At 36.6% G+C, this 11,381-nt stretch overlaps 2 protein-coding genes across 3 annotated transcripts; one reads left to right on the forward strand and one right to left on the reverse strand.

Moving 5' to 3' along the window:
* Positions 1-649: 649 nt before the first annotated feature.
* On the forward strand, positions 650-8,015 carry LOC140880149 (uncharacterized). Of its 2 annotated transcripts, none has more exons than XM_073284320.1 (10): positions 650-1,103; positions 2,139-2,182; positions 2,619-2,736; positions 2,837-2,957; positions 3,278-3,822; positions 4,232-4,514; positions 4,625-4,904; positions 6,145-6,309; positions 6,826-7,287; positions 7,407-8,015. In XM_073284320.1, exons 1-10 carry the CDS (start codon positions 926-928, stop codon positions 7,686-7,688), a joined length of 2,478 nt encoding a protein of 825 aa, XP_073140421.1. In that variant the 5' UTR covers positions 650-925; the 3' UTR covers positions 7,689-8,015. The 2 variants fall into 2 exon arrangements, with proteins under 2 accessions (XP_073140421.1, XP_073140420.1); XM_073284319.1 differs by having other exon boundaries at positions 651-1,103; positions 2,831-2,957; positions 7,407-8,014.
* A 664-nt stretch (positions 8,016-8,679) lies between these two features.
* Positions 8,680-9,973, reverse strand: LOC140883518 (probable methyltransferase At1g29790). Its single transcript, XM_073290021.1, has one exon. The coding sequence runs from the start codon at positions 9,917-9,919 to the stop codon at positions 8,792-8,794; it is 1,128 nt and encodes a 375-aa protein (XP_073146122.1). The 5' UTR covers positions 9,920-9,973; the 3' UTR covers positions 8,680-8,791.
* Positions 9,974-11,381: the final 1,408 nt, after the last annotated feature.

The following is an 11,381-nucleotide window of genomic DNA, read 5'->3' on the forward strand; positions in this document are numbered from 1 at the left end:
TGCAGCATATATGGAAAAATTCATATCTCTCATTATAGCCGTTGGATTGCTCTCAAATTTGGACAGTACTTGTAACACTTCTTTATCTAGATTATGACCGGTGGAGATCCGATTTGGTGTCATAGAAAATTTCCAGTAATTTTCGGAAGTTGCTGCTCCATACTTTGGCTTCTTCTTGTCTTTTTCTTCATATCTCTTAACAATGTTTCATCCATTCAATGAGCAATACAAGACTTTATAAATACATGTATAGCTTCAAAATAGCTTCAAAATGGTTAGTAACAATTAACCGAGTTTTGTAATCATCAAAACATAATATTATGAGACTTGTTAATGCATTAAAAACATTAATCTCATACCACGAGATTTGTATGCGTTTAAGACGTAACAAAAAACAACAATAAAAAGAAGAAGAAATCACAAAAAACTAATTTGAAACGATTTTACGGATCAATTTTATGAAATGAATATTTCATTTTGATCACCTATAAAAATATATTATTTTTTAAATACGAATAAGATCACAAGAGTCCCACTTCAAAGAAAATAATACAAAATTTGAGTTTATCACCAAATAAAAAAATAAAAAAACCACGGATTGGAATAAAAAAATATTATTGACACGACATATAGATATTTAAATTCTGAATGAGAAGAAGAGGAGGGGAGGGTTTTGAAAACCGCAGACATCTTCGGATAAATCTCTTCTTTGCTTACGATTTTTACCGCTGCATCAATTATATTTCTCTACTAGTTGGCTACTTGCGTTCACCGGGAGTCTCCGAAAGCGTGTTTCTTTGTGTTCTACGTGGGAAACACCTCATTGTATTTGCCAATTTGTGCAAATAAAGTGAAGCAGGGTGATTCAGGAACCGGAAAGGCGGAGCCTTGATAGGTGTTGCGTTAGATCTGTTCGGAAAAAACGATGAGTACAAGCAGGGGAAGCAGCGCCGGTGCTGGGGTACAATCCATACCTGCTGGGTCTCGGAAGATGGTGCAGAGCTTGAAGGAAATTGTGAGCTGTACGGATACTGAGATCTATGCTGCCCTAAAAGACTGCAATATGGACCCTAACGAGGCTGTCAATCGCCTACTATCGCAAGGTTTTTTTTTTTTGGGGGAAATCCCTAATCTTTTGAGGTTTTTCGGCGTGACGTTAATTCTGGTTGTTTGGGTTGTTTCGTATTTCGGTGTGTGTTTGAGGGATTTCTGCTGGGTTTTGGGAAGCTTATGCTGGCCTTTGGTGGAAAGAGTTTCTGTTGTTTGGGGTATCGTGGCTTAGGAAAATTAGGTAAATTAGAAATTAGAGACTTGAAATATGTAGACGTTATGTGAGACCTATGCTTTAATTTATTTGGTTAATCCTCTTCCTCAAGATGTTTGAAGAAAAAAGTGTTTTAGTTTAAGAGATATACGAATTAGTTCCCTTTTAGTTTTTGTTAACTAACCCTATTTCAGTCATAAAATTGAATAATCTTTCTGATTCTTACAGTGTTTATTGGCATGATAATGTGCAAGCATTTGTGTGCATGTGATTCTTTCCTTCGCTTTTATTTAGCTCAACCAACTTTCTGTTGGAAGTTGAATTCCCTCATCTTTAACCTTTATACATAAGATGACATGAAAACATGTTACTTTATTCTGAATTGTTTACATCGGGAACTTTGAAACTTTGCTATGTCATGCAAAATAAGTAGTCTTGGCTAATTAATTTCTGTGCAAGGCTTGGATTTACTCGTACATTCTTTGGGTGCATGCTTATATGTCTTCATATGTAGATAATGGTTGTATGGAATATGGAGTAATGTTACATTTTGTGAAGGAAGATGTGCTTATCCCCTGTTTCTGTTATGACTTGTTCTGGTTAAGATGAATAGTTTCCTTCTATTGCTATGAGCCTATGACAATGGAAAAGTTTTTATCTTTCTATTTTTTTTATTGCTTTTGGGGCCGGTTTTACAGCATAACTTGATTTTTTCTTAAACAGAAATATTTATATGTATTTCACTATTTCTTACTTTTGGCTTGTTTAAATTAAGAAACTAAACAATGTAACTTCCTGTGGATCATTCAGCTCTAAAATTTTGTTGCTTTTATTTATTTGACCTTAATTCTGATGGGTGGTTGTAATTGTTTAGATCCTTTTCATGAGGTGAAGAGCAAACGAGAAAAGAAGAAAGAGGTGCGTCAATTTCATCAATGCTTTTCACTGCTGGTTCTGTGTTGATTCTCCTCTTTCTTAAAATATAAAATGAAAAAAGGGAGGTTCATCACCCTACAGGGTTAGTTTGTTTGCTTCTAGAATTCTCAGCCATGTCTTAAAAGTGAGTGTGGAATGTGGATACATAAGAGTTCACTTTGGGGCACAGCATTCTCGAAACAAAAAGCATTCTCGAAACAAAATGATTTGTTTTCTCTCCTTATACACCGCCCTTAAAGCCATAATTACTTGGCTTTATCATGGGCATTGCAATGTTTATTTTGTTTTGTTTTATTTTCATTTTTTATTTGACAAGTTTTTATTTGATTTTGGGCCAGTATTGATGGTGAAGTTTTGGATTAATAATTCATATACATATTAATGTTTTTAATCTTGTTTTTCTTTTGTACTTTTTTAGGGCAAAGATACTACTGAATCTAGGCCTCGTGGTGCTAATAACAGTTCAAATCGAAGTGGAAAGAGTGCTGTTGATCGATACCTTGGCCGTGATAGTTCAACACCATACGGTTCTCATGGTACTTTTAACTTCTGTACAATTTTTAAGTCGATCAATCATAAGGATAATTGAGGATGGTGAAAACCTATATAATCATACATCTTCCTTGTCAGAGTCAGTACCTACTCATGGAAAGGTGGCAGATAAGAAAGAAAATGGATCAACTATGCATATGAGTTATTTATCTTCAGCTCCAGTTGTTGCCGGAAGTAATAAAATCAGTGGTCCTCCTGGCCTCAGGTTGTTCCCATTTGAACATGTTGAAGCACATCTGCTTAAGTTTTGTACGAGGTTTTCGTAAGGGTTGTAAAATTATCATTTTGAATTGGCAAATGACTGTCTGGTATTCTGAAACTTTTCTTCTGGTTGGCCTTCTTTGTAGACGTTGCCAATTGCCCCTTTTTTTCTTGCCTTTTAGAGTTGGTAATCCACATTTTGTCAAAAATGTGTCAAAAACTGAAATTACAGTCCTTTTACACACGTAGCATTGGTTCTTTGTTTTTGATGGTCTTTCACATTCATTGCTTGCTCATTTTCGTTTATTGTGTCATATGTTGCAGTGGTGTTGCCATTGATAGTGAGCCATCGGACACCCAGTTATCTTCTGGATTTCAAACTGCATGGGTCGGTGTTCCTAATCAGTTGTCCATGGCTGACATTGTGAAGATGGGTAGACCACATAATAAAGCACCTAGTGCTCCAAATGCATCTCATTACAATATGAATGACCAAAATGTCCAGGGTCCTATGACAGCTACAGTACATCAGAATCTAAGTCAGGTTCCCACCAACAATGACTGGCCATCCATTGAGAAGCCTGACCCTAAGAAAATACTTTCTTTACCGGAGTATCATGTCGATTCTGGGCCGCATTCAGAGCCGTATGATGCTTCTGTCGACAGTATTAGTCAGCAGTTTGAGCCCGAAGAGGTCCAGGATGTCGAAGATGTTGTCAATCCTGGAGCAAATGATGTAGGATCTGCTTCTATCTCCGGTAGGAAGATCCAAGAGGATGATTCAAAATCTGCATCTCTGTTTGAGAATGATTCGCATGAGAACACAGGTTCATTCCAACATCAAGTTCGTGATTTTGAGCATCATGAAGGTGAATTTCTCTTGAATTCCATTTTACTTTAGCCTCTAAATAAGAGGTATATTTTTCCCTTGCGAGTCTAAGTACTTACCTCCTGATTCTCGTGATGCCTTTCATTAATGTTGATTAAAGATTAGTTTATGCTAAATTAGATTTTGACAATATGCAATTAAAAATCGAAAATGTTATTAATGACCCTTGCTTGGTAAATTAAGTCATTCCATTCTAGTCCTTATTTGTTAATTTTGCTACATTTTTTAAAAAAATTAATCTTGTGTTGCTTTAATTGAGGATTTCAAAATGTGTGGTTAACCATGTGGCAAACTATTTTGTTTCACAACTGTCTGTATATACTAATGTTTGTGGTTCAGTAAAGATTAGTGTTTTGGAAAGCCGACTCCTTAATGTGATATTTTTTCAGATGAACCTGGTGCTTCAGTGTCATCAGTCGCCAGAAACCTAGAACAGTTAAATATAAAGGACATGAGAGGATTACCATCTGAAACAGATGCCCCATCTGTTATAATTCCAAAACATTTGCTTGTTCAAAATTTGGACTGCGCACACTTGAGCTTTGGTAGTTTCGGATCTGGCATCAATGCTGCACATTCTTCCGGGCCTATGACATCCGTGCCGCTAAAAATTTCTTTGGAAGAGACACATGGTGAGGCTGATTTGTCATCGGCAGGGTATACGAACTCTAGGTATAGAAATTATTTATATTCCTGGAAAATGTTGTTCTTTTCCTTGTTTATATATATTTTAAATATTCACTCCAAATATTTTTCATCCTAAATTCCCAATTTTGTGGCAGAAATACTGTGTATTTCGTTGATGATTCTATCCGAAATACTTCCAATGGTAATTTGTTTCATACCACTGGTGTAAGTTCTGGGAGTTATGATGCATCATCTGCATCACAACCAGAAGATTTGAAGCCAGAGCATGTTGAAGTGGCTCACGGAAACCAGTATCCCTTTCCAGCACCCAACCCTGATTATACCTATAATGAGGTCCAACAGCTGAATGCAGCGTTCAATCAGTCCCAAACAAACTCCCAGATGCAAACACTTACTCCCTTTGCTAACGTTATGGTAATATATATTTGGGATATTCTCTTCGAAATGATTCTTTTGATGACATTGGTATCATTACGTAGTGTCTGAGGTTTGAATTCATCTTCATTTTTGTCATTGGCAAGTAAGAAAGGAAAATAACATGATTTACGATTAATGAACATTCATTATCTACCTTTTTTTGGTTGGAAAAAGAAAGGATTCCATAGATTCCAAAGTTGATGCACTATCTGTGTCTGTTTGCTTATATCATGCCTTTGGTCATTTTGATCTTGCACGTAATGAAGTGAAAAATTGTTTCTATGGTAATCACTTCTCTGCATTTATTAAGGATGAGGTTCTTGCATTATACAATTGTATCAAAGGAATCTGTTACATTCAAATGCTTGTTACAGATCTTCCTTGGTTTACCATTCTTCTTGCTTAGTTCATTTAATATTCAAGGAAAATTCCAACTCCGACTTTTAAATATTTTTGTCAAGAAATACATGTAGTTGGACAGAAAGTTACACCAGCTTAATGAATCTGTTGATACGAGTTATGTTGAAATCTGTTGATATCAGTTTTGGCCATTCTATTACTGTGTATTTGCGTCTTTGAGCTAGAGTTCTGAGGAGTTTAGGTGCTTATGATTCCCTATGCGTAGTTGCTCTGAATTTTGATGACTCCGTAGATTTGATGTTTGGGTTCTATATACGAAGATACACTGTTACAATACCCCACGTTGAAATATTAAACTAATAAAAATTGACTTTTAAACCAAAGAGGTGTTTCATCTAAAAAAGCTTACCAATTCGGTGGTGTCACCTCATGGTTTTGGGATAGAACACTTCTTGGGTTTATAAGTCACTATTTATTAGTTTAATATATATATATATATATATATATATATTTCAATGCGAGGTATTGTAACATGCGCCCTCTGATTGTTCGGTAAAGCACTCTAAAGTTGGCTTATACTTGGGAGTAGATTTAGAGTTCAAGAAGTGGCGATATCTGTTTGGATCTTTAATTACGTTATGGTGATTGAAAGTAGGAATGTTGTGTTTAATTCCAGTTTTTTTTATTCTTCACCCACTTACATGATTTAACTCTATTATATCTATGATCATCTGTTGCTTTTCTAGTCCATTAGGTTCGTATTTTGCTTTTCTTATTTTTTATCATTCTTTTCATTTTTGACTCCTACTGGGATATAGGGCTTTATTATAGGAATTTTTTCTCGGATTTGTTTCTTACTTGTATTGTTTCTTGATAGCAATCATACACAACACCATTACCAAGTACGCTGCTGGCATCAAATGTACCTTCCAGTAGGGAATCCGATCTTCAGTTCTCACCATTCTCAGTTGCACAATCATTATCAGCTAAATATGGCAGTTCTGTCTCTTCTATCGGTGGCTCAGCAATTTCCATGTCTGAGGTAACCCAAATAAACTTCGTGCCGAAACTTTCCCAGTCATTTTCTGTTCTGTATCTTGTACCTTTGTTTCGGTTTGTTTTGAAACTTTATTATCTCCAAAATATCTAGATTTCCCATTTCCTGTATTCGAATTTCCATACTCAATTACTGGAATTATTATATAATAATTATCTGTCAAATGAGCTCTTTAGTGCTTCACTGCTGCGCACTCCCCATCATTTTGACAAATCACTTCCTTGCCTGCCACTATCAACAAATGCCTCTTACCTTACCTTCTACATCTAGTGTCTATGTCATAATCTGTTGTATTATTATTGTTATTATTTTTATTGTATCAATGAAATAACTGGATATGGACATGAATCCCGAATGACATATTGGACATAAAAAATTTTATGTCCACCATTCTCTGCAGAAAAATTTAACCTCTTTAGGGTATGATTGATTGAGTTGTGATAAAGATTTGATTGTTTCTTACCAAGTACAGTAGCTGATTGTGTAATTGGGATCCTGTAGGCCTTGAAGACTGCTGGTTTTTCATCAATGCAGTCTGCTCCACAGGCCATTTCTGGAACTAATGTTGCCACTGGACCTCCTGTTCCTCAACACCTTACTCTACATCCATATTCTCAGCCCTCTCTTCCTCTAGGGCCATTTACCAACATGATTGGCTACCCATTCTTGCCTCAAAGTTATACTTACATGCCCTCTGCTTTTCAACAAGCTTTTCCAGGAAATGGTACATATCATCAATCTCTGGCTGGAGTACTTCCTCCATATAAAAATAGCATTTCTGTAAGTAGTTTACCTCAGTCATCTACTATTGCTTCTGGTTATGCCGCCTTTGGGAATTCGACTGCCATTCCTGGAAACTTTCAGATGAATCCACCTTCTGTCCCATCTGGTGCAACTCTAAGTTATGATGATGCTTTGAGTTCCCAATACAAGGATAATAATCGTTCAATCTCATTACAGCAGGTATGTTGGTCTTCTACATCAATGATTTTCAAGCTTCCTATTTTCTCCATAGAAGCGATTAACGTATTTATTTAATCAGCTGATTGTAAGGCTTATGAAATAACTGAATTTATTTTCAGAATGATAACTCGACCTCGTGGCTTCATGGGCTTAATTCCAGAACTATGTCAGCTGTTCCAGCCAATACATTTTATAACTACCCGGGCCAAAATCAGCAATCTGGCGGATATGGGCAAAGCCAGCAGCCATCACAGAATTATGGAACTCCAGGCTACCCTAATTTCTATCATCCTCAAACTGTTACTTCACTTGATCAGCATCAGCAGAACCCAAGAGAAGGGTCACTTGGCAGCTCCCAAGGACAACCTAAGCTTTCCCAGATTTGGCAAAACGGCTACTGATCTCATCCCCTCCTGGCTCTCCAGGATTGCAGTGGGTTTGAAAGAGGTCTTTCAAGGAAAGCTCGATATGATTTGACTGGCCTCTACCCCATGCTTTGAGCTTGTATTTATATATCTATCCTCGTCGATGCGATGTGGGCATGGGTGTTATAGTCTGTCTGTTGGTGGAGACGCTTTTTTTTTTTTTCTCTGTTCCACTCTTAATTTAGTTTCATCCCTTTTACTTCGAGAAATCTTATCTTGTTAACTTTGCGAAACTTTAATGTCTAATCCTGGTTCTGCATCTTTTATGAAATTGGAATCACCCCCTGTTGATATTAACTAGGTTTTGGTTGATAATCGAGTCCCTGATTTTCTGTTTAATGCAGTTGAGAAAGTTACTTCTCAATTCATGTCACATCGCATGCATCAATGTTGAATGTGCCGTGTCAAAATAAAATCATGCATGTAGCTGGATCTCTTAATAATTCACTGGTTAGCGGAAAACTTGTTACTGCATATGCATGCATCAATACCATACAACAGGAACTTGTATTCCATGGTTTTGATGGCATACACGCTTACCTAGTTCATTTCTTCTAAAGTTAAATGATAATGTGGATAAATAGTTCCCCGATTCAGATACATGACAATTGAGGCAAACAAAATGACGGTGCAGGAAACGGTTCATAATGTATTTAACTAGAGAGGATCATAGTCACAACATGAACTTCGACATAATTTTTCGTAATATGCTTACCCATATGGAGAAATTGAGAAAATGTGATTGAATTCACAAATTAATTGTAAGCTGAATCCATTTTGCACAATCCAGTTTGTACGGCCACCAACCAATGGATCCGGAGCGTCAAATTTATTCTTTTCCAGCTTTTTCTCTTCGACGATTTTACAACGAAGCGATCAAATGCCATATTCGCAAAATGATAACAGGCTAAAGATATATAGATGTTACAAATGAATTCTGCAATTTCGTTTTCTAACTTCAATCACATGGAGTATAAATGACACATCTTCTCATAAAGAAACCAGGTATTCAATATCTTTGTCCAAATCCAGAACTATTCACCAAATCTAGGATATGTAAAATTACCTTCGATGGAGTTTTATGATCTTGTCAATGGCTTCTGTAAAAGGGCAGTCAGATAAACTTCCCCATTCTTGACTCCGCTAGAATCCGTCTTGTTTCCCACAGCCCACTTGACCTTCTTGTACCCCAACTTACCTATCAATGGTGTAAACACCTTTTCAAGATCCACTCTTTTACTGAAGAAATGATCCACCAACAAGTATCCTCCACCCCTCAACACTCTATCCACGTCGAAAAGCAAGAACTCCATAGCTGTGGTAGGTATCCACCGGTTCACAGCGTGCCCACACCGCACAAGATCCATCACCCCATCGAAAATCGGCAGCCTCTGCTGCAATGGCACATGGAGTGGCACTAATCCCCTAATTGCCACAGCCTCGTTATACGGCGCACCAAGATTCATTGTAGTGGTTACTACTGTGACATTCCGCAGCTTCATATGGGCTGCAAACGTGCCGGTACCACCACCAATGTCGAGTGCGAGACGAATGACACTTTTAGCTGAAGCAGCCAGCTGAAAAAGCTGAGGGATTGGGAGATCAAGATCTGATTTATAAGTTAAAAATCTTGATTGCTCGGTTTTCATGTCAAAACCCATGTCGGGTTTCATCCCGGAAAAGCAAGAGAAAGTCTTACAGCTGTAGCGGCTGAGTAGAGCCGTCTTCTCTGGGAGAGCTGAAAAGGGGTTACTGGGAAGTGAAGTGGGAATACTGGAAAGGGTTCTTGAAAAGCAGCGGCGGCGGGGGAGAGGGTGGCAGCCGCGGAGAATGAGATCCTCGGCTATGGAGGCATCATCGGGGCAAACTGAGAAGGGCGTGTAGGTCATGAACAGGTGGAGGAGTTTGGGGTGATCTCTGCAAGATGAGGCTATGGGTAAGATATGGGTGTAGAGGAGAAGTTCGGAGGGGGAAGCGGCGGCGGAGGAGGGCGTTTTCTTGGTTGGTGGAGTAGAGGATTGGAGGGTGGTGAGGTGGTTGATGGTGGCTCGTATGGCGGTGAGCTGGTGGAGGAGGTGGTCGGGGACAGGAGGAGGAGCGGCGGCGGGACTGGAGTTGACGGTGGAGGAGAGGTGGTAGAGGGATAGAATGTTGGTGGCAACCATAGCCAGCAAGAGCAGAAGATTTAGACCCATTGTGAACCCCATGGATCTCAGATTTTCTTGATCTGCTGCTGCTGGTGTTCCAGGTTTTGTACTTCACTTCTTAATGAGTATTGCTAGTGAGATGCAAACTGCCAATTATACCCTTATTTTTTATATTTTGTATTGTTATTATTATTATTTAATAAAATATTCATTATCCCATTTTCTACGCACACATGACCCGCTTATAATTAATTATAAACTAGTATTCCGACGCATGCTTTGCTTGTTTTTTATGTTCAATTTTTAACTGAAAATAATGAATAATAATAATACATATGAAAATAAAAAAATAACATTTTTGAAATAAATATCCATAAAGAACAAAAAAATATTATGAGAATGACATTCTCGTAAATAAATAGTTATTAATAGACAAAATAAAATGATATTATTGTAATTAATATACTAAATGACTAATTAAAAGATGGGTTGATCATATCAACGTATCAAGTATCAACCCCTCAACTTTAATAAAATAGAATAGATAAAATATATAAAATACAATAGCTTATGATTTTATCCATATAAATGCAAATTTCAAAATCTATATATTTTTGAAAATTTTAATTTTTTTTAAAAAAAGAACCCTTAAAATCTGGAATGAAAATCAAATATCCCAATTCGTAGAGGAATGGATATATAAATAAAATAAAAAAATAAAATGGGTGAATCAAATATAACCATGTTTAGGGGTGTAAAAAATGAACCCAACTGTCAACCCGATATAAGTTGATCTGAAAAATATCGGGGGTAGAGTCTTAGTATTGAGGGTTTTTGGTTCGGGTTGACTCAAAAGCTAACTCGAAAAATTAGTCGGGTTTGGGTTGGGTTCGGGTCAACCCGTGTTGACCCGAGATGATCCGAAATTTTTATTATTATCATTATTTATAAAAATTTAAAAAGATTTGTTACATTTTTAAATGTTGTATGTTTAAAAAAAATTTATTGTAGGTTTATATACTAGATTTTCGTTATTAATGTTTATTTTGTACAATTTTGATTTTTTAAAATATATTTTTATTTTTTGTATTGAATATTCTTTAAATTTTCTATGACTAAACTTTCATGTTTATATATAAGCTTAGATTTTGTTATTATATGTTTAAATTAACTAAATATTACTATTATTATTGCGTGTTTTGAATTTTTATTTATTATTTTTTTAAAAAATAAAATTAGGTTGGTTCGAGTTAGTCAGATTAGCCGAGTTTGGGTTCAGATTTGTCATTTTTGGATTGAGTCGAGGTCAAATTGAGAAATTTTTAACAATATTTTTATCAACCCGAACCGAACCACCGGATGAGTCCATGTTCAACGTGGACTTCTATTATTATGAAATTAAAATGTAAACGTAAGAACAAATTGCAGGGAATTGTACGAAAAGCAAGAGAGAGAACCCGGATCCGATTCAATGCGGATAAAATAGCACCCACCGCGTTATTCGGACGCTAGCGCGGGCCCG

The sequence above is a fragment of the Henckelia pumila genome, chromosome 2 (genome assembly GCF_033568475.1).
Source record: "Henckelia pumila isolate YLH828 chromosome 2, ASM3356847v2, whole genome shotgun sequence".
NCBI classification, from domain to species: domain Eukaryota; kingdom Viridiplantae; phylum Streptophyta; class Magnoliopsida; order Lamiales; family Gesneriaceae; genus Henckelia; species Henckelia pumila.